At 44.3% G+C, this 27,037-nt stretch overlaps 1 protein-coding gene across 2 annotated transcripts in view; it reads left to right on the top strand.

Annotated features, from left to right (window-relative positions):
* Window positions 1-27,037, top strand: part of LOC112264982 (dolichyl-diphosphooligosaccharide--protein glycosyltransferase subunit STT3B) — an 80,475-nt gene that overhangs the window by 29,426 nt on the left and 24,012 nt on the right. For both annotated transcript variants that reach the window (XM_024441932.2, XM_024441931.2), the window contains exons 2-3: window positions 15,268-15,376; window positions 21,214-21,501. In XM_024441932.2, coding sequence (XP_024297700.1) covers window positions 15,268-15,376; window positions 21,214-21,501 — 397 coding nt within the window. The remainder of the gene's footprint in view (window positions 1-15,267; window positions 15,377-21,213; window positions 21,502-27,037) is intronic.

Here is a 27,037-nt window from a genome sequence, read left to right as displayed (position 1 = left end):
CTGCCCCCTACCCCAGAGGTTAACACTTTTGGTTACTACATGATTCCATATGTTATTTAATAGTTTGATGTCTTTACTATTGTACAATATAGAAAATGGTAAAAATGTACTTCTGACTGGTATTGTAGACACCCTATGTTTTTTTTTTTGCCTTTTAAGGCAGGGATGTAATTGAGTACTTGAACGGATGGTAAACTATCTTTAAACCAGATATCAAGTTTAAAATAAATATATATATATATTTTTTTAAACGTGATATCTGGTTTAAAGAGTATATATATATATATATATATATATTGACTACTACATTAATTTGTGGGGCACAACAGTAAAGAATCCAAACATCACACAGTTCTTTCACATTAACTAGAGCTGGGACCATAAACCAAACATCACACTGACATTGCCCTCATACGAAACAATTTTGATTGTCGGTAATTTCAGTGGTGATTAGGCTGCACAACGTTGTCTGCTAATTTATTTTTCTAGAACCATTATTTGGTCAACAGTATTGTGTATTAACTTGCTTCCTGCAATGAAAATATCTTCCCTGTTTTGCTGCTGGCTCTTATTCCTGCTTCCCCCCCTCTGCACACAGAGTAAAGGGAGAGATGCATACTGACAGTTCAGCAACATTATAAATATGCGTCTCGGCTTTGTGAGTAACAACAATTTTTCAATTATCACATAACATCACTTACAAAACAGTATGTAATTAGATGACGCATCAATAGATTGACTAAAAGGGGTCAGCCCTAATAGGTACCATACAAAGATGATTGAGTTTAACATGGCAAATCATGTAATTGAATTTGAGTGTGATATTAAACAGGTTTGCATTGTTTTGTACTGAACTTTGTGTTTGGAAGTCTGCGCTGGTTTGTCCACTTGGATGTCATGCTCCATAACATTTATGGTCCACTTGATTCATTCTGTGCAATTTATTTTCAACCATACATTTTAATTTACTCGTATTCATATTCAGATCCTTGTTAAGTCTTAATGACTCCATTACATTGAACTCAGTCTGGCGTCTGGAGTCTTTGCCAGCCTCTGAGGGAGGATCAGCTCTCATACTTTCCTTTAAGTTTAATCATGCTAGTAAAGCAAAAAAAAGTGCTTCAAACCTCTCAGTATTTGAAGTTTGCACATTTCTTGGCATAACTGAAATATCTTAGATTTGATACTTTGGTCTTTCCAGTCTTCCTGGACTACCTTGTCATCTTAATTGTTTTCTTAGCCTCATTATTAGCAGGCACATTGGTGCAGGGAGAAACTTTAGCCCCACAGATGGCCCGTGCCCTGCCTGACTCATTCAGAGATATACAGTCATAGGGAGGATGGTGCTGAGGCCAGGAAAGATGGGGATTTATGCTTCGGAAGGATGAATCATCTCCTTTCAGCAGAGTGGCGACACCCCCTCCATTTGCCAATTCACCTCACAGCTATAGAATATGTAGTAGCAGCTGTGTGTTTGGAAATAATGATGAAGGGTTGAGGGTGTACAGAGACCGTGTAATTACCGGGGCCCTGGCAGTAAATTCTCTGACCCCAGGATTGTGGAATTTGTGGCGCTCCGCTCATCTGGATATGAGGATAACTTTTTTTCAATGGTAGCTTTACTGACTCTGATTTTTAGCGAGCTTACCAGGGAGCGCGTACTCTGCTCGCTGTAAAGGTGTGTACCATCTTGACGGGGGTTTTATTGAGCGCCTTCTCCTGGTTGACTTTTGAGCCAATGAGGCGTGTGTGTCTTAGACTGTCTTTGCTATTGGTCTCAGTGACTCCTGGGGTCGGCTAGTCATTCTGCTGTACGGCGGTATGATAGTGATGCTTTGTCTGGGGGGAGGGGGGGGAATAATTGCAGCTCCAAGCTTTACCAGCGTACTCTGAAAGCTCAGGGCCTTTTCTGCTCACACGCACCTTCAGACCGAGAGCACCCCATCAGAGTCCAACGGTTGACCTCCCACCTGAAGTCAATTTCTGATAAACTGCCACATCAGGTGATGACTGAGCGAGAAGTAATTTCATGCATAATTGTGTTTTGGGTGGTAGAACCAGAAGAGTGGGGGAGATATGAAGTCATCGTGAGCAGGCTGTTTTTTCCCTCTAATTGGATAACGAGGAGGAAGACTGGAATTTTGATCCAAATCACAGAGATGTTGTTTGCCTATTCATTGAGTGGTATGGGTATTAAATGTGTTGATTTTTAGATATGATGGTGATTACATATGATTGTAATTACCACTGGCGTTGTCCTTACTGTTTGATATCTCACGTTGATTACCGAGCAGTTATGACAGGATGCTTTTTGTCAAAGTAATTGCTCCACTTCTCTGAGCATTCACTTTAGGGCCAGGACAGTGCCAGTATTGCGATGCTCCTTAGTACTGTGGCATGGAAACAAAACCCAAAGGGAATTGAACTTCTTTAGGAAAACAGCCCTAGTGTTGGAAACAAACATGTTGTCATCCAGAGTCTCATTTCTTTCTTTCTCTCCCCTCTGGACTACTTGGGTGTAGCATCTCTCTTCTCCTTTGATCGCCACAAAAGAGGCTCGCTTTTGTTGAGTGGTGCAAACCGCTCAATTGGTCATCTAACACTCGGGGTCGTACACTGACATGGCTTCCAAGATGTTGCTTCAACAACAGCCTGTAAGCAGGTGGCAGTCGATTATTATCCTCCTTTAACGTCATCTTATAGATGATCCTTTCATCCAGATGGATTTGGCTACCCATGGAGCCGTTTTATAGAGAAAGGGGAGGTGTAGGGATGAACAGTTAAATCATACAAAGCTATAAGATGGCGAGGGCCCCGTGCAACTTCTCATCGTGATCAGCGCATGAACTCTCAAAATATCCAATGACTCGACATGGATGCTTCCCCACTGTGCACTTCACTGTTTGCAGACGGTCGTCAAACCTGCATTTTAATAAGGCGCCTCTATAGGTTTGGTATTATGGGCTCAGTTTGTCTTTTAGGATTTTATATAGTATTTGGCAGGGTGTTGTGATGTGTAAAAAGCCTTTTTTGGAATAATTAGGTGTAGTGAGTTTTAAAACCCAGCTCCATTTCACTGGCCAAATGTGGTGTGTTTGTCTGCAGTGTAGTTGCTGTAGCGCCATTCTCATGATCCCCCACAGATTTGTCATAAACACCCTTAACCAATATTTGTTTCCTTTCTACCCCCATAAGTCTACCACTCCCTCTCTTCTGGGAGACTGCTCAGCTCCTCGGAGGCAAGAATGCCTCTGGTGTGCTCCTCAAAAGAAGACTCTTAAGTTGGAGGATTTGACTGCCGACTCGAGCTTTTATTTTGTTATGGGGAAGGGTTCCTGTGCCCAACTGGAAATGTTCCTTCTCTGCTTGGTTGTGTTTGTTCACTGGCTCCTTCAGCAGAGTGCTGTAGGTGTTTTTCTATTTGATTGTTTACTATCCACGGGGAGGCATCTCAGAGTTGTTTACTTTCCCCTGCTTTGTTCAAATGTCACATCCGCTTGATGGGTCTAGTTCTGCAGCCCCACTGTGAGAAAAAGCCTGCTCTTAAAGCTGGAAGTCTTAAATAAGAAAGGAGCATAGCAGTTTGCTTTGAACTTTAACCTAGACATAATCCTGCAATCATCTTGTTGAACTCAATCTCTGCCTCTACGTTCATTGTTTATAGGTAAAGTTGGATTATAGCTTCCCTGTAGTGGTTGTTTGAAGATGGAACAAAAATATAAAACCTAAATGCAAGGATTTAAAGGTATTATTAAATTACAGTTCATGTACGGAAATCAGTCCATTTAAATGAATTAGGTCCTAATCTATGGAGTACATATAACTTTAAAAAAAGGTAGGGCTAAGGATCAGAACACCAGTCAGTATCTGGTGTGACCACCATTTGCCTCATGCAGCGCGACAACATCTCCTTCAAATAGAGTTCAGGCTGTTGTTTGTGGCCTGTGGAATGTTGTCCCACTCCTCTTCCATGGCTGTGTGAAGTTGCTGGATATTGGCGGGAACTGAAACATGCTGTCGTACACGTCGATCCAGAGCACTCCATACATTTCTGTTGAGTATGCAGGCCATAGAATAACGGCTATTTTCAGCTTCCAGGAATTGTGTACAGATCCATGCGACATGGGGCCATGTATTATGCTGAAACGTGAGGTCATAGCGGCGGATGAATGGCACGACAATGTCTCTGACTCAAAATGCCATCGATAAGATGGATTTGTTTTTCCTTGTCCGTAGCTTATGCCTTCACAACGTTGACATTAGCAAAGTGCTCGCCCACACGACAGCATACACGCTGTCTGCCATTTGCCTGTTACAGTTGAAACTGGGATTCCGCTGTGAAGAGCACACTTCTCCAGCATGCCAGTGGCCATCGAAGATGAGCATTTGCCCACTGAAGGCATTTACGTCGCCAGACTGCAGTCAGGTCACGACGACGAGCATGCAGATGAGCTTCCCTGAGACGGTTTCTGATGATTTGTGCAGATATTGTTCGGTTGTGTTGAAGCCAGATGTGGAGTTTCTGGGCTGACAAGGTTACGTGTGGTCTGCGGCTGTGAGTCTGGACATACTACCAAATTCTCCAAAACAACGGAGGCAGCTTATGGTAGAGATCCTTTCAATTTTCTTGCAACAGCTCTGGTGGACAACTGCACAACTTAGTGGCCTTTTTATTTTCTCCAGCACAAGGTGCACCTGTGTAATGATCATGCGGTTTAATCAGCTTCTTGATATGCCACACCTGTCAGGTGGATGTATTATCTTGGCAAAGGAGAAATGCTCACTAACAGGAATGTTAACAAATGTGGGTACAACATTTTAGAGAAACTTTTTGTGTGTGTGGACAATTTCTGGGATCTTTTTTATTTCAGCTCATGAAGCATGGGACCAACACTTTACATTGCGTTTACAGTTTTTGGAGTGTAAATAAATTCTGTGCTATCAGGTCTGCATGCATAAGCAGGTTAAAGTGAAACAATCGCATATGTCATTTTGCATGTTTTTTAGACTTTGACTTAATATCCCAGACAACCTTTTCCCACTGACTTAAATGCTGAGGAGTGGAATTAATTGACACTTTTTTAGTCTCTGTCATTCATTGTTCACAAGGGCTTACTTTCATCTCAAATGGCTTAATCTAGTTTTCGTCTGTCATTCCCAGTTTCATGCTAATTTCAAAACTGCTCATTGAAGTCTAGGGTGAGGTTTGCCAGGAAGGCTTTTATTGATAGTCCTTTTACTAAATTATTAAATTTGATAATGAATTATTTTTTGAAAAACATTTAATTGGAGGCAATCTGCATAAAGCATAGGTCAAACATTTTAATAATCAAAATGTTGGGCGGTAAAGTTGCTTTTATCGCAGAGCATGCTACTGACTGCTTCTACCCTGATATTGTGCATCTAATAAAAATACCTTTTATTTTCTTGGACTGGCTCAGTGCAATTTCTCGGGAATGCAGCACATCCCTGTAGAGAACGCTTGTGTAACTGTTCTTATGGGGACTTTTGAGATCAGGGGGCTTTAGAATTGCTTCCAAACTGTCCTCTGGTTCCCAAGAGTATGGCTTCGTTTCAGGAATGCCTCCCATTCACAAACTTGTACCAATTTATTGTATGTAGCCATGTCCTTAGTATGTGGTTCCTTGATCAGTGTTTGGCTACTTTCAAATGAGCTGTGAGTTTAGGCGGTGCCCACGCTCCTTGATGTGTTCCTGTGACTGATTTCTGGTTTCATTGAGTGTCAGTAAAGAGTCTAGATGAGCTGGCCTCATTGAGAGGGACTGGCTGCTCACATCACTCTGCTTCACCCTCTCAAAGGAAGGGCCACAACACATTTTGGCAACAGCTTTATTCATAACCTCGTTTTTGTTTTGTTTCTGAAACTGCAATCTATCGAGTGTGAAATGTTTTTTTTTAAATAGAATTTGCCCGCTCTGCATGCTCCACTGCCAGCCGTCTGCCTGTACCATGAGGCTAAACAACCATTTTATTTTTCATTAGCCGTGTACACATTTGTTTAAAGTTTGGTCATGCAGTGCAGGGACTTGCTGAGCGACGTTCTGAAACTCTTGTAAGCCTATGCGTTTTCTTTGTTTTAGAACTGCGCTGACCTCCAGAGGTCCTGAACATGCTTAGCAAGCACTCTAACCCCCTCAATCTGTCTCTCATTGGGCCAGGCTACTGCTGAACTGTTCCATGTGTGCATTGTCCATGACTGAGCTCATAGTTCTGTTTCTGCTGAGCGCCAGAAAGCAAAACCATGCAAATCTAACTGTGCCAAATACAACAAGTGTAGACTTTATGGTGAAAAGCTTACTTACGAGCCCTTTCCAAACAATGCAGTTAGAAAGTAAGACGATAAACAAATATAATAGTTAGACAAGGTAACACAATAACAATAACGAGGATGTATATAGACTGCTCCCCCCCACCCGCTAAGCGCGCTTCTACCACAAAGCCAAAAGACTGCTGAAAAGTTCAACGGCTACCTGGACATTCTGCTTTTCACCCGCTACGTACCTGTACATATTACCTCATTCAAATCACCCCAACTACCTCGTACCACAGTACACGGACTCCATACCGGTGAGGGGCCCCTGCATTGCGGGTCAGTGTGGAGGATGTGTTGTTGCCTGCCCTCACCGCCTTGGGGCGGCCTGTCAAAGTCCAGTATCCAATTGCAGAGGGAGGTGTATAATCCCAGGGTCCTTAGTTCCCTCCAAGCTCCTCTCCACTAACCTATGGTGTTGACTACAGCTCAGTGTTCAATCAACAGCATTCTCATGTTGGTGTTCCATTTGTCCAGGTGGGAAAGGACAGTGTGGAGTGCAACCGAGATCGAGTCATTGCTGGATTTGTTGGGGCGATATGCGAATTGGAGTGGGTCTGGGATGATGATGTTGTGAGCCACTACCAGCCTTACAAAGCATTTCATGTCTACAGGCTATTTAGTTAGACAGTCCCTGTGCCCAAGAACATCAAGGTAACTTATGGGGGTCTGCTTGAAACATGGGTATTACAGACTCGGTCAGGGAGCGTTTCAAAATGTCGGGGAGCGATAACAAAATTATTTGATGATCGACTCAAGTCAGACCGCTTGTGAATGCGTCAGATGGTAGCGTTAGTCTGCCTCTGAGTGAGTTTGAGTTAGAGGAATTGTGATATGTTCACATTCTTATTTGGTCATTTTAAAGTGAATGTAATAGCATAACTGGGCAGTCAATATAGCAGTAAAACTGAATTGAAAGTCAGTGGGTTCTAGAGTCCATTTAAGCAATAAGGCCCGAGGGGGTGTGTTATATGGCCAATATACCACGGCTAAGGACTGTTCATAAGCACAACGCAACGCGGAGTGCCTGGACACATCCCTTAGCTGTGGTATATTGGCCATATGTCGCAAACCCCCAAGTTGCCTTATTGCTATTATAAACTGGTTGCCAAAGTAATTAGAGCAGTAAAAATAAATATTTTGTCATACCCGTGGTATACGGCCATGGCTGTCAGCCAATCGGCATTCAAGGCTTGAAACACTCAGTTTATAATTAGTTTCAAACCTTTCCTTTTTAAAAGACAGTCTTACATGTCCATTACTTTCGTTACTTGCCTTGGCTACAGCAATAAGAATCCACAGAAGACTTTTATCAGACTTAGCCCTAGTGTCCTTTTACAGGAACACTCTGTTTTATTACTCTTTTTCTTTCCGTCAATCTGGAGCAAATAAACCAGACCAATTTTTATTTATTTGTATTTTTAGTCTGTTCTCTCCCCAGGCTAGGCCCAAATATAGCAGAACTAGGCTATATGCTATTGAACAGCTATTGAAAATATGGTATTGAGGGAGCGCATTCAAAGGGCAATTTTAGAAGCACTAGCGATTTTGGCAAACTTGAGAGTTGGGATTCAGAAATGTTTCAATGCCTTTTCAAATGGCTTTAATTCCGTTGTACCCATGAACAGGGTTGGAAATTAACACCCGCCAAATGCAGATAGACTTGTCATTCACGGATAAGAACGCATTTTTCACCAGCCACGTTGCCAAGTGGTCACACAGAGCAACTTTTAAAAAATGTATTTATATCCAAATCTCACAGAAGTTGGTTCGAAACGCAACTAAAGTGTGACTTTGTCCTTGTGTTTCTTGACTACGAAGACATCGCAGTCTGAGATTTTTTTTCTCCATCAGACAAGTGAGGGTCAGTGTAACGGCCCATCCCTTAAAGGGCCAGCTGAACATTTTTTGTCTCACGTAATGATTGGGCATGGATCACTCCCAAAAACTTTTATTTACAAACTTTTTAGTCATTGTTCACTTAGATTTGTGTGCTTCTACTTAGGAGCGCATCATGGCAGCGTAGAGCCCTAAACTGTAATCATAAATAAGACCTTTCACTCAGCATTTTGTGGCAGGGCAGGCACTTTTAACCAAACACATTTGGTTAAAAGAAGCAGGTCACAAAAAAATGTATGAATAGAGTAGATTTAAAATCTGCCTGTCACAGTGCCTGGTAGACCAAAAAGTAAATTTCCCACCTTGCCCATGAACAATAAATATGGATATCATAATTATGTCTGTGCTCTGCAGATGGCTTTACATAGCTTGTCATTTTTCATGTGTTGATTTGAATAGACAGTTGCTAAGATCCTTGCTTATTGACATGATGGCAGTATGCCCCACCTAGGAACTGAAGCGGCAGCCATCTGTTATTGTTACCCAACAACTACAGCCAGCTGGCTTGTTTTGAAAAGTAAAAAATGGTGACATTTTTAGTTAGACATTAATTAGTTTTGTTCATAATTTGACAGATTTTTCATGGTGCTGTGATTTAACGACGTTCCGTGGATGCTGGTTTCTCTGGAAGCCATGCACATGATCAGATATAAGTTCTTTGCTGTTTCAGCAAGTGTTTACACACTGATATTATGCAGATTTCTTTTTATTGCTCATTCCGTTTGACTTGGCGGAATCATTAGCTCAATTTGGTATTCATCACATACTGATCTTATGAGCATATAGTTTTTCTTTCCTGCTCTTGTTCATGCAAACACCACTAAATCAGCGGTGACAGAACCTCATCAAGCCTGTATACTGGTGAGTAAGTAATTACAGTTAACATTTATATCCAGAATGATCTACTAATTTCCTGTAGCATCTGCACAATATTACCATCAAACATCCATAAAATGCAATTACTTGATGGATCGTTGAGCACGGAGTGCAGTAATTTAACCGTGTCGTGTATAGGAATACAGCCCATTCGCCAAAACGTCTTCTCGTCCAGCTTCTGTCTCTGTTGGACACTGCAGTATTATAGTAAACCAATGGCGGAAAAGAGTGACACATGTGACTTGTTTCAGGAAACTAGGTGTATGTCGCACGTCACTACTTCACAGTACAGCCATTTGAACGTAAACATAAGTTTAAAAAAAAATCAAAATGCATTTGTGTGCCTTCTGGAACATGTGAACTTTCATGTGCCTTAATAACTACCTTGTATTCCATCCATAAATACGAAGACAATTTTTAAATTACGAGCCTAGTTGGTTTAGCCATAGAAAAAGTGAGGAACCTTCCCACTAGCCATGATTTGGCTGACATAATGGATGGACATGTGGCGATGAGTTTGGATTGGTCTGCCATGTAACATGCTTCTGTCTATAACGCTAGCTGTTCAGTATGCGTTGACAGTCCTTTCTGCCGTGCCGTTTTTTAAAAAGATATAACGTTAGCCATCGAGAACTAAAGTTGTGCTACTTTTCTCAACATTAATGCTCTGAATTTAGCAGGCTCTATCGACAAAAAAATAAAGGGAACACTTAAACAACACACTATAACTCCAAGTCAATCACACTAATGTGTAATCAAACTGTCCACTTAAGAAGCAACACTGATTGACAATAAATTTCACATGCTGTTGTGCAAATGGAATAGACAACAGGTGGAAATTATAGGCAATTAGCAAGACACCCCCAATAAAGGAGTGGTTCTGCAGGTGGTGATAACAGACCACTTCTCAGTTCCTATGCTTCCTGGCTGATGTTTTGGTCACTTTTGAATGCTGGTGGTGCTTTCACTCTAGTGGTAGCATGAGACGGAGGCTACAACCCACACAAGTTGCTCAGGTAGTGCAGCTCATCCAGGATGGCACATCAATGCGAGCTGTGGCAAGAAGGTTTGCTGTGTCTGTCAGCGTAGTGTCCAGAGCATGGAGGCGCTACCAGGAGACAGGCCAGTACATCAGGAGACGTGGAGGAGGCCGTAGGAGGGCAACAACCCAGCAGCAGGACCGCTACCTCCGCCTTTGTGCAAGAAGGAGCACTGCCAGAGCCCTGCAAAATTACCTCCAGCAGTCCACAAATGTGCATGTGTCTGCTCAAACGGTCAGAAACAGACTCCATGAGGGTGGTATGAGGGCCCGATGTCCACAGGTGGGGGTTGTGCTTACAGCCCAACACCGTGCAGGACGTTTGGCATTTGCCAGAGAACACCAAGATTGGCAAATTCGCCACTGGCGCCCTGTGCTCTTCACAGATGAAAGCAGGTTAACACTGAGCACATTTGACAGACGTGACAGAGTCTGGAGACTCCGTAGAGAACGTTCTGCTGCCTGCAACATCCTCCAGCATGACCGGTTTGGCAGTGGGTCAGTCATGGTGTGGGGTGGCATTTCTTCGGGAGGGGCGCACAGCCCTCCATGTGCTCGCCAGAGGTAGCCTGACTGCCATTAGGTCCCGAGATGAGATCCTCAGATGCCTTCTGAGACCATATGCTGGTGCGGTTGGCCCTGGGTTCCCCCTAATGCAAGACAATGCTAGACCTCATGTGGCTGGAGTGTGTCAGCAGTTCCTGCAAGAGGAAGGCATTGATGCTATGGACTGGCCCGCCCGTTCCCCAGACCTGAATCCAATTGAGCACATCTGGGACATCATGTCTCGCTCCATCCACCAACAGTTGCACCACAGACTGTCCAGGACTTGGCGGATGCTTTAGTCCAGGTCTGGGAGGAGATCCCTCAGGAGACCATCCGCCATCTCATCAGGAGCATGCCCAGGCGTTCTAGAAAGGTCATACAGGCACGTGGAGTCCACACACACTACTGAGCCTCATTTTGACTTGTTTTAAGGACATTACATCAAAGTTGGATCAGCCTGTAGTATGGTTTTCCACTTTAATTTTGAGTGACTCCAAATCCAGACCTCCATGGGTTGATAAATTTGATTTCCATTGTTAATTTTTGTGTGATTTTGTTGTCAGCACATTCAACTACGTAAAGATAAAAGTATCTAATAAGAATATTTCACTCATTCAGATCTAGGATGTGTTATTTTAGTGTTCCCTTTAAAAAAAATTGAGCAGTGTATAAGTTTATCACATGGCCTCACATGAATCCTTAAAGAGATGGGTGGGACTAAGCCTTAAGAGGGTGTGAACGATGATGAATGGATATAGACGAACTCTCCAGTAGGTGTAACAAAAATATTCAAGGACCATTTTCTCAAAACTGGGGTTACACGTTTTTCAACTTTCAAAGCAGAATTTACTTCCCATTTCTTTCTCAACTACAGTGTATGATATACCATTTTGTATTTACTTTTATCCAGCGTAATTTTATTTATTTTTAAAATCTAAATTAGCTCCATAAGTCACATGAGCATGCAGTGAGAAGGGGAATAGGCTCTGTGTGCACAGCCCTGCCTAGTGGGTGGGGCCTCCCCCGAGTGCCATTGAGTCGTATGGAAAGTAGCCAAGACTGGGTCCACTGGTAGAGCCTTGGCTGATGGTCCTTAATCTCCCATGGGTCTCCTAAAGCCTGCTGTAATGCTTCAACTCCAAGTAATCCAACTGGAACATCCCATAAGTGACCATTTATCAAGCTAGTTCTGGTGTATGTATTTGTAATCCTGTTATTCAAATGTTTCATTTAGGTGGCAACTCAGAATATTACTCCTAACCTCCTCTTCTAGAGTTGACACTTGCATTTGTTCTCCTCCATACCTGCTTTTGAAGGCGTTTCACTCTTATGCAGGAGTCGCGACTCCAGTATGGATTTGTTGCTAGTTGGTCCCCATTGACTTCATTTGGCATTTATTAGCAATACTTTTTCTATTTAAAAAAAAAAATCTGAAATGGCAATAAGACATGCCATAGGTGTGTAAAGTCGGACAGTTGGGAATCAACAAATCCATGCAGGATAACCTGAAGACAATCAAGAATATTGGCCAACCTTGAACCCCAGGTTTGCTCTAGTAATCACAGGCACTGCAGTCTATTTTGTTTAACTATTCAATGAGCTCAGAACATTGACTTTGACTGATAAATTTGCAGAAGTTAAAGCAATTTATGTATTTTTTTAACTTGCTTTTTACCAAAGTTAAAGGCAGAACCAGATGTAGGCTATTTATTGTGACTAGCTTTTTGAAAAGGTCACCACTCTGCAGATGGGTCTGCTCCCAACCTGTGCGTTCTTGGTTTGTTTGACTTGTGTGGGCTTTTGTGTGCAAATTCTACAAAATCACCAAGCGCCCATGTTAAACATTGAGCTGTTGTGTTTCAGGCAGCCCCAGCTTAATATTTGGTACCACTGCGTGGTTAATTCCCTGAACTCTTAACACTTACAGGTAATCTATCCATAGTGTGAAGACAGCGGGCAATTAGGTTTAGTCAAGGTGGCAAGTGCACTCCGGGAAAAAAAGTCCATTTGGACATTTATCCAAACAGCAGGAGCAGAGCAGGAAAACCAATGATGCGTTTGATTATGTGGTTACCAAGGTGCAAGACGTTATCGGCTCATGAACCACAAAGGAATCCCTTTTGTTTTATGCACTGAATGAGGGCTTTGTAACAATGGAGAACTCATATCTGTAACGGACATGATCGAAATTAGTTGTGATGCCTGAGGGCATCCCCAGTCAATTTCAAATGCATAAGATGCTGTGAATAATTTGCTCCAGAGTTGACACGTAAGCCACATTTTAGTTCATTTCCATGCTTCCGAGCCCAGACATGATTTAAACGGCAGGGGTTTGTGTCGCTTGAAGCTCACCTGCTCACTACTTGATGGTGCAGTGATGTTCTGTCGGCCGGGACCGACTAGGCAGTTATGCATTAAATTGCTAATGCACTTGGCAGGCCACATTATCCGCCCCATCAAAGTGACAAGTGCAAGGATAAAACACTCTGCTCTGCTGTCCATGAGATCATTGGAAAATGTTTTTTTTGTGAATATGGTGAGGCAGCGGGTGAAGTTTTTATAAGTGTTTTCTGCGGTTCTCTCTACTTCCGCCTCTGTGCTTTGACAGTTGACGAACAATAGCTTCCCTGTGTAGGGTATGAGAGGTTAGGTTGTGGAAGTAAGTGCTCTTTGCTGGGCAGCTCTTATACCTGGCTGGTCTCTCCATGCTCCAGAGTCTGAAGGAAACACTGGTTTTGCTGGCTCATGCTCAAACTTGTGAAAGTGTCCAGTCTCAGGTTATAAAATAATGTGATCTGACTGCATGAGGAGCCACAGGGATAAACCGTCCTAGTTCCATCTCTGTGGAATAGCCAGCTTCAGGTGCACTGCAATATAAGGTGTGTGCGCATTGTGTGTGCATTGTCTGTGCTCAACAGTAGCTTGGTCTCCTCACTAGACGTGTCAGTCAGTGAATAATGGATGAGCCATAAAAAAAGCATGTGTTATATTCTACTTGAAAGTGAACTGCAACAGTAAGTGCACCAGACGTATGAATAGTGCAAGTGTTTGTTTACATCCTTTAATTCTTTGTTCCTCGCTGGCTTTTGTCTCTGTTCAAAGCCTATTTCCTCGATACCAGAAATCCTTTTAAAAGCGCCAGAACTTAAATCTCCTGTGTGTACAAACTGATATAAAATAACGTAAGCCTAGAAAGGACCGCCATTGACTAGAATTTGTCCCCCAAGCACTTTATCGAAGGATTTTGGCCATGCCCTTTCCCCACCTGCAGATACGAATCCTTCAGGTGAGTTGAGGTGAGGTGAGTGTAGAAGAAAAATCACCATGCAGTGATTAATGAGCTTGCCACCCATTTTGGGATGTATGTGTGAGCTTCTTGTCTCCCAGCAGCTCAGTGACCGTGTCCTGGCTGGCTCGAATCTACTGAATCATCTGCTATGGAGCCAAAGTATTAGGGAAGGATGCTGCTATAGTCCTTTAGGGGTTGCTGACATACCAGTGTTGGGGCTGTTTCTGCAGACCAACGTGGTCTGTCCCAAGGATGGATGTCCTTATTTCAGAGCCACAGGTGCATCGCATTGATTGCACAACTGACTCATGAAGTGTATTATATTACTCTGGTTACGTCAACTGTCCCCTACATATAAACTGTTTCTTTGTTTTTTTACACTTGAAATATAACATCACTGCCTCGCGCTGGGCCATATGAAGATTTCAGATATTAATCGAACTCATGGCCTAGCATGGAATCTAAGCAAAGCAAGAAGCCACATGTGAATCTGTATGCAAAGCGTTTACAGAGTGGCTTCTGGCAGACATTTCACAATCTTTAGAGAAAATGAAATGAAAGTTTGCCGTTTCAGAGCGGCGACGTCACGCAAACCAAGCGGACTGTTCGGGTTGGAAGTTTGGGATGTCTCCGTATTGTCAGATAAAGTTGGTAATTGTCCTTCAAACTTGCACTAGCAGTAGACTCTTCTTTTTCAAGGATATGTTAACACGCAGGCTTACGCATATATGGGCATTCCACAGAGGAACCATACGGAATGAGGCGACGAGATAATGTGCCCATGAATTGTACTTAATGGTTGCTTTTTCTCTGGCAGTTGTCTTCCAAGTGTCTGCTTTTCTTACTGTTTGTGGCTCGATAGCAGTCCAAACCATTAAATCTCTTCGGTTGCATTAATTTAGCTATTTGATTATTTCTTGAAGACACTTTTTTTTTTGGTCACTTGAACCTGTGTTGGCTGGGGACATTGTTAGAAGTGAGGCTTTGTGAGATTGCAGAATTATGAGTGTGATTGAACTTGCAGTTGATCGGAGCGTTACTGGCTTCAATGCAAAAGCCTGCATGCTGAAGGGAAGCCTACTCTCTCAAATGATACAAAGCATGTGCAGCAACACTGGCCACCTTTTCTTGTAGAATCAGGAAATAATAAGGCTATTCTTTCCAAATAATACTTGATTGCACATTCAACAATATCTTAAGATATTTGTATTAGCTACCTGCTTTTGTGTACCACGGTTTTATTTTTGCCTTGTACCAAACAAAGCCATATTCTCCGTCTTCCCACAGGTTCAACTACAGGTCGACACATCATCTGACCACAAATGGGTTTTACGAGTTCCTCAACTGGTTCGATGAGAGGTCGTGGTACCCCTTGGGGAGGATCGTGGGGGGCACAGTAAGTTTAACACGTTCCCTTCTGTGATCAAGCTTAAGTCATTCCAATGAAAAACGAGCCTGTTGGATGAACACATTACAAATAAATAACTATAGGCCTAGACTCCCTGTGTGGTTGTAGTGGGTGGTTAGCTGAGGAAGCACCATGGACTGTACATTTTCATAAGCCTCCCCCAGTGCTCTTTGGTCTTAGTCACGCTCCGGAAGCAACCAGTGAGCTGTGTTTTGGGCGGATTCCCCATGACTGCCATGGTCCCCATGAGTGTTTACCAACAAGAGCAGATGTTGGGAAATCACAACCTTTTTCACCGTGAGTTACTACCTGCTGGTTCTGCAGGCTTTATCTCCCATTCTCCTCCTTCGGCGGAGCCTCGTATTTTTGGGTGGACCTGTAAAATGTGCACTGAGCACTGTGAATACAATACGACCCTGCTCTTCCTCCCAGCTCCTGGCATGTTCCTCTGTACTGTGAGCACAGTAGCTAATGGGGCGACGGTTTTCGCCAGCCTTGGTAATGCAAACCTTTTGAAATGGCTCCCTCTGTTACTTCCATCACTTTCTCCACCTAGGTTGGCAGCTGAAGTGTCTCTTTGTTCCCTGCCCTGTACAGTGTATTTACTTCAGGGTGGTGGGAGACGAGCCCCGAGCAGTTAAGACAGCCAGACATGTCAGCACTCAGTACTATTGTCAGTCGTTTTAGCAGCAGCAGATATTGCAGCTATGGAATATAGGCTAGTAGCGATGGCAGGTGTTGCTGTTTGGCAGCAATGGATTCAGTCATCCTGCACAAGGGATCCGGACATCCTAACCTGCGGATAACAAGTCTATGTGTAGGCAATGAACCATACTGATGCTCAGCGTGCCAGGTTACCGGTCAGCGCTGAGAGTGCAGCAGGGTTTAAACCACAGGTGGGTCTGATGCTGGGTACACAGAATGCAAATGCCCAGCAACATGCAAATAAATGCAAACTGATGGTAGATCCAGGCTCAATACCTCTGGCAGATACCTCTGTTAACCTTTTTTGCTGCATGTCAGCTACCTGGCTCAATAAGCTCTGTTTTTCTACACGTTTTTCTCCCCCGACACATGATTCCACTATGAAGGTGAGAAGTGTTTCCCTCGGCTGTCCTGATGGTACTTACACACAGTCTACAAGGTATGAAGGGCCTTTGAATTTTGTCAGGCAGCCTTCGGAATGTAACAAATCACCTGTCCTGAAAACAGTGCTTCTATGAAATCACGCCAGTTGTGGGAATACTGTAGTGTGAAAGCAAATTAGCTCGTACTCTCTGTTTCTGACAGTCAACAGAGTATAGGGAATGCATGACTAACTAGGGCTGTTGCAGTGACCGTATTAAAGGCGGTCATGAGCGATGACCGCATTAAAATTCCACGTGGCTGAGTCCCAATTAATTGTGCGCCCAGCGTCGTCCGGGTTTGGCCGGGGTATGCCGTCATTGTAAATAAGAATGTTCTAGTGAATTAAATTTTGAATAGCCTAGTAATAGGGATTTTTTTCTATTTTCATAATAGGCTGACATTACCCTTACAGCTACAGAATATCTCACCCCTGCGTTTCCATCTTTCTCTCCTTCCTCCCTTTCTTGAGCGTGCAGAGAGAGGGGGCTGTCAACGATTTAGTGAAAGCATGTTTCTATAGCGGTTCCCCAACGTTTACCAAATTAAGCACTGGCCTACTTGCGAGGAATATCACCTGTCATAAATTGAGATGCTCAATGGTTCTCAGTGGTTTATGTGTGGAGTGATTTAAATTGAAAATAGTCTCGATGGGTGAAAACATGATAACTTGATGAGAACGTATGCAGCCTGGGGCAAGGAGCAGAGCTTTTGTTTGACTTTTTTCAAATCATCAATGGCCTATAGCGGCATCATGCTGCCCATATCTGTTTTGATTTCTAAGACATTCTAAGGTTTGTATCATTCACAACTACAGTTGCCAAATAACTCTAAATATAGCATATATAGGACCTGTTTCAAGTGAACACTTTAGTCACTTCATGTACGCTTCAGAATGGGGAAAAATATCCATCCCATTTTATTCTGCTAAATTCAATTATATTCTTCTTCCTATAAAATCATCTAATATAAAATAATGGCACGGGACTTATGAGCATGTACTGTCTCGCAACCATTTCCATGACAGACTGACCAGGTGTATCCAGGTCAAAGCTAGGATCCCTTTATTGATGTCACCTGTTAAACCCTCTTCAATCAGTGTAGCTGAAGAGGAAGAGACCATTTTTTAAAGCTGTGAGACATGAATTGTGTGCGTGTTCCATTCAGAGCGTGAATGGACAAGACTAAAGTGCCTTTGAACAGGGTATGGTAGTAGGTGCCAGGCGCACCGGTTTGAGTGTGTCAATAACTGCAACGCAGATGGATTTGTCACGCTAAACAGTTTCCCCCGTATGTATCAAGAATGGTCCACCACCCAAAGGACATCCAGCCAATTTGACACAACTGCGGGAAGCATTGGGGTCAACATGGGCCAGCATCCCTGTGGAACACTTAACTCCTTGTAGAGTCCATGCCACGACAAATTGAGAATGTTCTGAGGGCAAAAAGGGGTGCAACGCAATATTAGGAAGGTGTTCCTTCTGCATAGCCAGAACACATTCTGTTCTCCTGAAATACGTTTTCTTCTGAGCTTCTTTGGAGCTGCCTAAAATGAATCATGGAGTCGTTGTGATGGTGTATATTTACATGGATTTATTAGGCTTGCTTAAATGTAGATGTTCCAAAGGTGCATGTCAGTGGCTTGTATACGGCTTGTATGCATGGAGGCCTGGAGATGCTCAACGAGTTTGTGAATTAACGGTCATTTACCTTGAGACCGGAAGTCATTTGCATGACAACCAGCTGACAGTATTTCATGACCGCCACAGCCCTATGGATGGCTCTGTTACTGTAAATCTAATGATCAAATCAACGTTTATTTGTCACACAGCCCTATGGATGGCTGTGTTACTGTAAATCTAATGATCACATCAATGTTTATTTGTCACACAGCCCTATGGATGGCTGTGTTACTGTAAATCTAATGATCACATCAATGTTTATTTGTCACACAGCCCTATGGATGGCTGTGTTACTGTAAATCTAATGATCACATCAATGTTTATTTGTCACACAGCCCTATGGATGGCTGTGTTACTGTAAATGACTGGGGTGGCTGGGGTCTCTGACAATTTTTAGGGCCTTCCTCTGACACCGCCTGGTATATAGGTCCTGGATGGCAGGGGTCTTGGCCCCAGTGACGTACTGGGCCGTACGCACTACCCTCTGTAGTGCCTTGCGGTCGGAGGCCGAGCAGTTGCCATACCAGGTAGTGATGCAACCAGTCAGGATGCTCTCGATGTTGCAGCTGTAGAACCTTTTGAGGATCTGAGGACCCATGTCAAATCTTTTCAGTCTCCTGAGGGGGAATAGGCTTTGTCGTGCCCTCTTCACGACTGTCTTGGTGTGTTTGGACCATTGATGTGGACACCAAGGAACTTGAAGCTCTCAACCTGCTCCACTACAGCCCCGTCGATGAGAATGGGGGCTTGCTCGGTCCTCCTTTTCCTGTAGTCCACAATCATCTCCTTAGTCTTGGTTACGTTGAGGGATAGGTTGTTGTAGTACCTCTTGAAGAGCAGCTTGACTGTATCAAATGCAATCCATCCCATGCAGATTGTGAAGTACACCCAAGAGTTGCCTGACTTTTTTTCAGGCATTACTTTAACACCTGAAGAAATTCGGCTTGTCACCAAAAGCACTCACAAACTTCTACAGATGCACAATCGAGAGCATCCTGGCGGGCTGTATCACCGCCTGGTACGGCAACTGCTCCGCCCACAACCGTAAGGCTCTCCAGAGGGTAGTGAGGTCTGCACAACGCATCATCGGGGGCAAACTACCTGCCCTCCAGGACACCTACACCACCCGATGTTACAGGAAGGCCATAAAGATCATCAAGGACAACAACCACCCGAGCCACTGCCTGTTCACCCCGCTATCATCCAGAAGGCGAGGTCGGTACAGGTGCATCAAAGCTGGGACCGAGAGACTGAAAAACAGCTTCTATCTCAAGGCCATCAGACTGTTAAACAGCCACCACTAACATTGAGTGGCTGCTGCCAACACACACTGACTCAACTCCAGCCACTTTAATAATGGGAATTGATGGGAAATGATGTAAAATATATCACTAGCAACTTTAAACAATGCTACCTAATATAATGTTTACATACCCTACATTATGTATACATATATACTGTACTCTATATCATCTACTGCATCTTTATGTAATACATGTATCACTAGCCACTAACTATGCCACTTTGTTTACATACTCATCTCATATGTATATACTGTACTCGATACCATCTACTGTATCTTGCCTATGCCGCTCTGTACCATCACTCATTCATATATCTTTATGTACATATTCTTTATCCCCCTATACTTGTGTGTGTATACGACAGTAGTTTTGGAATGGTTAGTTAGATTATTGGTTATTACTGCATTGTCGGAACTAGAAGCACAAGCATTTCGCTACACTCGCATTAACATCTGCTAACTATGTGTATGTGACAAATAACATTTGATTTGATTTGAACGGTGTCACTGCCATTTCTTCAGAGTGGTGTTCCCCAAAACCCTTTGTTGCTAGTCTGCATACATTTTAGCACCTCTCCCATCTCCGAACAGGGACCTAAGCAGTGTGCCGCAACCCACCCCTGCACCCTTCCTCATTTATCCCTCCCCGCCATTAGCTCCCCTTCTCTCCCCTCTCTGTATTCAAATGGCTGCAGATGAGTCTGACAGCCCTCGTTCATTGTGTATGCTGACACAAAGGGTCACGCCTTTAGTCGACGGATGAGCATATACCAGTTAATGTGACTGTGTCTCTGCAGATCCCTCTTTTCTCTCCCACTCAAGGGGGACATCGGCCAGCCGCTCCCTCTCCAGAGTTGTAGATAAGATTTGAGGGCTGAAGAAATGTGACACTCGTTAACAATAGGGATCTGCCAAGCCAATAAACCGCCCTTTGTTACTGTAAAGAAATGGACCAGGCACATTTTCAAGCTGAAGGGCACAAATTCAAAAGAATATGGGGGTAATACAGACTACAGAGAGCCGAGCATCTGTTCTGGGGGCAAACAAACAGTGATTATTTCAGCAGTCGCTATGCTCAATCCTCAGGACAGGGCGACTGGGTTGGATGATTTGGGAGGGAGGTGCAATAAGACCCTGGTTGATAGTTTAGCCCTCCTAGGCTATGACTAGCTATTTAGAAACGAGAATCACTGCAGGCAGAGACTTGCCAAAGTACCCTGGACTCCTCTATGCATGGCATAGCATACCTCAAGGCATCACTCACGCTGAAACACAGCCCCCCCCACCAGACTTCATAAACCTTTCACACAAGCCTAATTAGGACCAGTGTCATGCATTATAGACCGAGCCTTAAGGTTTGGCTGTTTGAGGCCTCAGCCTTGAAATCAGCAATTAGTCAGTATTTCAGTGGAGAATATCACCTTACCTGGTTTTCCACAAGTGTAAATCCAGAGCAGATTCAATTAACTTGACTCACTCTTGTGGTATGTCAAGTGGACACAGCAAGCCATCACTTTCTTGATGTATCGCTCTCCTGGCTGACCTGTGGAGTTCCGACAAACTGCTCAGCGAATAAAGTTACAGTGCGTTAGGGTTAATAAAAAGGCAGTCAGCATTTTATATCCAGGACAAGACTGGTATCCCCATCCATTTGCATGAAGGTGCCATAAATGTTCCCATTCCACTCCCTCTAGCTCGTCTCTTTCTCTCTCCAGGTATATCCAGGTTTGATGGTCACCGCAGGCCTTATCCACTACGTGCTGAACCTGCTGCACTTGACGGTGCACATCAGGGACGTCTGCGTCTTCCTGGCTCCAGTCTTCAGCGGCCTGACGTCCATCTCCACCTTCCTGCTGACTCGGGAGCTGTGGAACCAGGGGGCGGGGCTTCTGGCTGCCTGCTTTATCGCCATCGTGCCTGGGTACATCTCCCGCTCTGTGGCCGGCTCCTTCGACAACGAGGGCATCGCCATCTTTGCCCTGCAGTTCACCTACTACCTATGGGTAAGCCTGCCCCTTCTAGCCCGAACTTTATCATTTAAATATACTTTTTAGATCCTTTATTTGATGTTTTAACACATTTAGGGCAGGTTTCACAGACACAGATTAAGCCTAGTCCTGGACTAAAGAGCAAGCTCAATGGAGAATCTCCATCAAAATAGCTTTTTAGTCCAGGACCAGACTAAATCTTTGTCCCGGAAACCCACTATTGCCGTTGTAACACTCTGAAGTACCAGTTGGATGTTCTTTTTCAGTGTGTTTACTGATCGTATACTCATGCCCCATTGATTGGAAGGGTGGGACAGGTTCTATTTGAATAGATTTTCAGTAGTTAATGTTCTAATATCTACAGTGTATTTGGAAAGTATTCAGACGCCTTGATCTTTTCCACATTTTGTTACGTTACAGCCTTATTCTTAAATGAAGTAGTTTCCCCCCCATCAATCTACATACAATACCTCATAATGACAAAGCAAAAACAAATTTTTATACATTTTGACAAATGTATATATATATTTTTAACGGTCATCTCACATTTACCCAAATATTCAGACCCTTTACTCAGTACTTTGTTGAAGCACCTTTTAGCAGCGATTACAGCTTCAAGTCTTCTTGGGTGCGACGATACAAGCTTGGCACACCAGTATTTGGGGAGTTTCTCCCATTCTTCTCTGCAGATCCTCTCAAGCTCTGTCAGGTTGGATGGGGAGCATCCCTCCACAGCTATTTTCAGGGCTCTCCAGAGATGTTTGATCGGGTTCAAGTCTGGGCTCTGGCTGGGCCGCTTAAGGAGGTTGAGACTTGTCCTGAAGCCACTCCTGTGTTGTCTTGGCTGTGTGCTTAGGGTTGTTGTCCTGATGGAAGGTGAACCTTCACCCCAGTCTGAGGTCCTGAGTGCTCTGGAGCAGGTTTTCATCAAGGATCTTTCTGTACTTTGCTCCGTTTGTCTTTCCCTTGATCCTGACTAGTCTCCCAGTCCCTGCCACTGAAGAATATCCCCACAGAATGATGCTGCCACCACCATGCTTCACCTTAGGGATGGTGCAAGGTTTCCTGCAGATGTGACGCTTTGTATTCAGGCCAACGAGTTCAATCTTGTTTCTCATAGTCCTTTAAGGTGACGTTTTGCAAACTCCAAGCGCCTTTTACTGAAGAGTGGCTTCCGTCTGAATACTTTCTGAATGCTCTAATAGCTGCTTTGGTGTGGTTAAATGATTGATACACTGACTAAATCATGATAACCTTAGCTCAGTCTGCTGACTGTCTAGGACATTGTGCTGCTTTGTATGTTTCAGTCGCTGCTGGGGACCTTTTAAAAATCGAGTAATCAAAAATAAGGTTGGCGGTGAAACAGGTTTCTTATTTACCACACTTGAACAGTTCGATCAATTGAACAGTAACCCTTTTTTTCTGTTAATGCTAGAAACTGTCCCAATAGGCCTAGCAGAATGACAGCTCTGACCAGACATTGGATAAGCTAACATAGACGAGGTGGAAGAATTATCTATGCGTGCAATGGCTTACAATAGTGGAAATGGACCATGTGCTATAAAAGTAGGATTCTTAGCAAAACAAACACACTTTATGCCACCAGTGTGTCCTCTCCTTTCAATGGCGTTACTGTCGCAGCCTCGCACGCACTGCTCTACTCCTTCCCACATTTTGTACATTATGCTTCCTGATGACTTGAGGCCGATGCAGGTGCATGTAATGTATTCACATGACTAGATGAAATTGAAGTGCATTGTAAATGGACAAATCAAAGCCGACCTTGGCTGGGGGCACCAGGCTCCCCATCAGCTCCCCAGTATTCATTTCACTTGTCTAGAGGGGCTTAGATGCCAGCCAAGCTGATAATCGCCAGGACCGCTCCACACTAAGGCATCCTATTTATTTTTTTCAGGAGTAAAACTGAACAGCGCTCCTAACAAACGGGGAGTGAGGTAGATATATTTATTTTTCTTCCTCCCGGCTTTGTCCTCTTTTTCATCCTAAGCCCAAGGACACACCGGCATTCACGCAGGTAAACGTGACGCGGGCTCTCTCCCACCACGCGTCACATGTTAGTCACCCATGGCGAGCACTGCGGGATGGTAGAAAGGACCTTGTGTCTGTTTGTCCAGTCATGCATGTGAATTTGTGCGTTGTGCCTGAACTTGTTTCTCTTTCAATCTATCAGTCAGTGGACGTCGTTCAGCTTGACACTTGACCTGTTAAGTACGGACATATCGGAACAACTGCGGGGGCTTGAGACGCCTTCAACTGTTGCTTCCACAGCTTGAAGACCCATATCAGCACTATGGAGTGCTCTGTGTCATGTTAACTCAGGCGAGTGTGACTGAGCTGATAACGACACTTGGTTTGAAGAGCCCCTGCTTTCATCAACTAGCCACACACATGCACACCCTGGAGCTGCCGGAGTTGTGAAAGTGCTTAACCTCTCGCCCAGAGTGTCGCAGGGAACCTCCTACACTATGAGTGAATGTCAGAGCCGTGGCTGGCTCCAGACCCAGGGGGCTCCGCTATCTTGCTCTCCACCACTGTTGTGACATGAAATGCAGACAGCCAACGTATAATTTGCTTGATGCGGTGCATTTTACGTTTACTCGTATACCGTTAAAACGCTACCAGGGACATTCTCTGTAACTTGCAGTGTCCGACTGTGATAAGCCACCTTCTCTGTCGTGATCGTTGCACAATGATTTGATACGCATCATTTCAATATTTGGTTTTGTCAGCTGTTGCAGCTTCATGGGAACTTTTCATTGTCATTCCACATAGACCATACCTGTCTTAGACTGAACCAAAACAACGAGCGTGTCCCAAATGGGCCCTGGGCAAAAGTAGTGTACTATATTGGGAATAGGGTGCCATGATTTGGAATGCAGACATTGCGTATTCCTGGTGACACGGGTGGCCGTTGCTTATCGTCGCATCTTTAAGTGGCACATCATCAGTGTAACGGCACCATCGGTGGAGAAAAAAAAACTAACTTGCACACAGTGGTCTTTCCATTTTGGCGAGAGCCCCGGAAAACAATTACCCCGGCCATGCGTCACTGCTTTTCATTATCAGTCTCATTTACCCACGTTTGTCTCGCCACTTTCCCCCTCTTCTGCTCTCTTTCTCTCATTCTCTAGCCCTTCCCTCAAATGCTAAAATGGGAACCTCTCCCAGGCTTCTTCTCCCGAATCTTCATTATCCGTCTCCTTCATTTTATCTGCTAATAACCCATTCAACTCGAGCCACTTAATCTGCCTGGGTCGGCCCCACCTCATCCCCTCCCTAATCTATAATTGAATCCTCTTGCACCCCAGAGAGCTGCCCCTTTTAACACTAGCACTCCCCGCTACCCCCCCCTCCCAAAACCCCCTCCACCGTGCTTCCATTGTTGTCCCGCTAATTCCCCAGTTTCTCTAGGCTCAGATTTAATTAGCCCTGCTCGTATTGCTGTGTGGTGGTGTGTGTGTGTCGGGGGACTTATTTCAACATGACCGTGCACATTCTCTGCATAGTAGTCTCCAGCCCTGGTAGAGTGTAGGCTAGCTCCCTTTTAATTGTCTGTGGCACTGGGAAAGCTATAGGCTTCCGGAGTTCCGCAGTGGCTTACATCTTTGTCAGCTCCCTCAGTATTACCTATGAGGAGTTCTGTAGTTTCACCCGTGTCAAAACCAGATAGCGCCGCTTTGGTGAGGCCTCATCGGTGGGAACGAGCATGACATGGAGACCATTTAGGGTTGGTTTTAAAATAGGTGGGAGGATAGAGGTTTACCGCTGCTCGTGGATATATTCGGACCAGGCCTGCTTTCTACCGCTAATCAATCCTCATCAGCAGTTCAAGTGAAGTGTGACTGATGTGTACCACAGACGTTGTTCGATAAGTCTGTGCTCCTGCCGCTGCATGTCCTGCTCCCTGCCATCACTTTCCCCCAGTAGTCTTTCAGACATGGTCCCTTTAATGTGTTGACTCAGGCTGTGGGGTGAGATCAGGTAACCAGCAGTCCCAGCTAGTGTTAGGAGCATACTAATATGCCAGGCAGCCCTCTCTTTTAACACTAGCAAGGCCGCTGGGCCAGACGCTCACCAGGGCGCGTTCTCATAGCATGTGCAGACCAGCTGCCAAGTGTCTTCAAATAGCCCTTCTTACATCAGCTGATATCTCAAAGTGCTGTACAGAAACCCAGCCTAAAACCCCAAACAGCAAGCAATGCAGGTGTAGAAGCACCTGTAGAAGCATGTCTTCAGACATTTTCACTCTCTCCTTGTCTCAGTCTGTAATACCAACATTGTTCAAGCTGGCCACTATTGTCCCTGTTACCAAGGTAACCTTCCTAAATATCTTATCATCCCCAGTAGCACTCACATCTGTAATTATGAAGTGCTTTGAAAGGCTGGTCATGACACATCAACACAATCATCCCAGACACCCAAGAACCACTCGAATTCGCATATCGCCCCAACAAATCCACAGATGACGCAATGTCAATTGCACTTCACAGGGAGGGTGGTCAGAGACTTGGCAGTGTGGTGGCAGGACAAAAGCCTCTCCCTCAACATCAGTAAGACCAATGAGCTGATTGTGGACTACTGGAAAAAGAGAGAACATGCCCCCATCCGCATCTACAGGGCTGCAGGGAAGCAGGTCAAGAGCTTCCACCCCCTCGGGAGACATGGGACCTCGGATCCTCAAAATTTTCTACAGCTGCACCATTGAGAGCAACTTGACTGGCTGCATCACTCCTTGTTATGGCAAATGTACCGCCCTCAGATTTCCAAAGATTGAACCACCCAAGCCGTAGACTGTTCACTCTGCTGCTGTACGGCAAGCGGTACTGGAAAATCGAATCTCGGACCAACCGGCTCTGAGACGACTTCACCTCCCGAGCCAGAAGTCTGCTAATTAATTAGTCCGGGTAACCGTTTAATTATCTGCATTGACACTCTTGCACAGACTCTATGCACCCTCACGAGACTATATATACACACAACATGCGCACACACACAACATGCATACAAATGTCACAGACACACTTTTACACATCATATGCTGCTGCTACTCTGTTCTGTATTTTACTCTTATCTATGCTGATTCCTAGTCACTTTACCCTGTTTTTAATGTACATACACTATATATACAAAAGTATGTGGACACCTTCAAATTAGTGGATTTGGCTATTTCAGCCACACTCGTTGCTGACAGTTGTATAAAATCGAGCACACCGCCATATAATCTCCATAGACAAACATTGGCTGTAGAATGGCCTTACTGAAGAGCTGTGACTTTCAAGGTGGCATTGTCATAGGATGCCACCTTAGCAACAAGTCAGTTCATCAAAGCAAGAACGGCTCGGCCGTGAAGTGGTAGGCCACACAAGCTCCCAGAACAGGCCCGCCGCAGGCTGTAGCGCGTAAAAAAGTGTCTGTCCTCGGTCGCAACACTCACTGCAGAGTTCCAAACTGCCCCTGGAAGCAACGTCAGCACATGAAATGGGTTTCCATGCCGACTAGCCGCACACAAGCATAAGATACCATGCGCTAT

The sequence above is a fragment of the Oncorhynchus tshawytscha genome, linkage group LG13 (genome assembly GCF_018296145.1).
Source record: "Oncorhynchus tshawytscha isolate Ot180627B linkage group LG13, Otsh_v2.0, whole genome shotgun sequence".
Taxonomy (NCBI): domain Eukaryota; kingdom Metazoa; phylum Chordata; class Actinopteri; order Salmoniformes; family Salmonidae; genus Oncorhynchus; species Oncorhynchus tshawytscha.
This window is presented reverse-complemented; position numbering and strand designations above follow the sequence as displayed.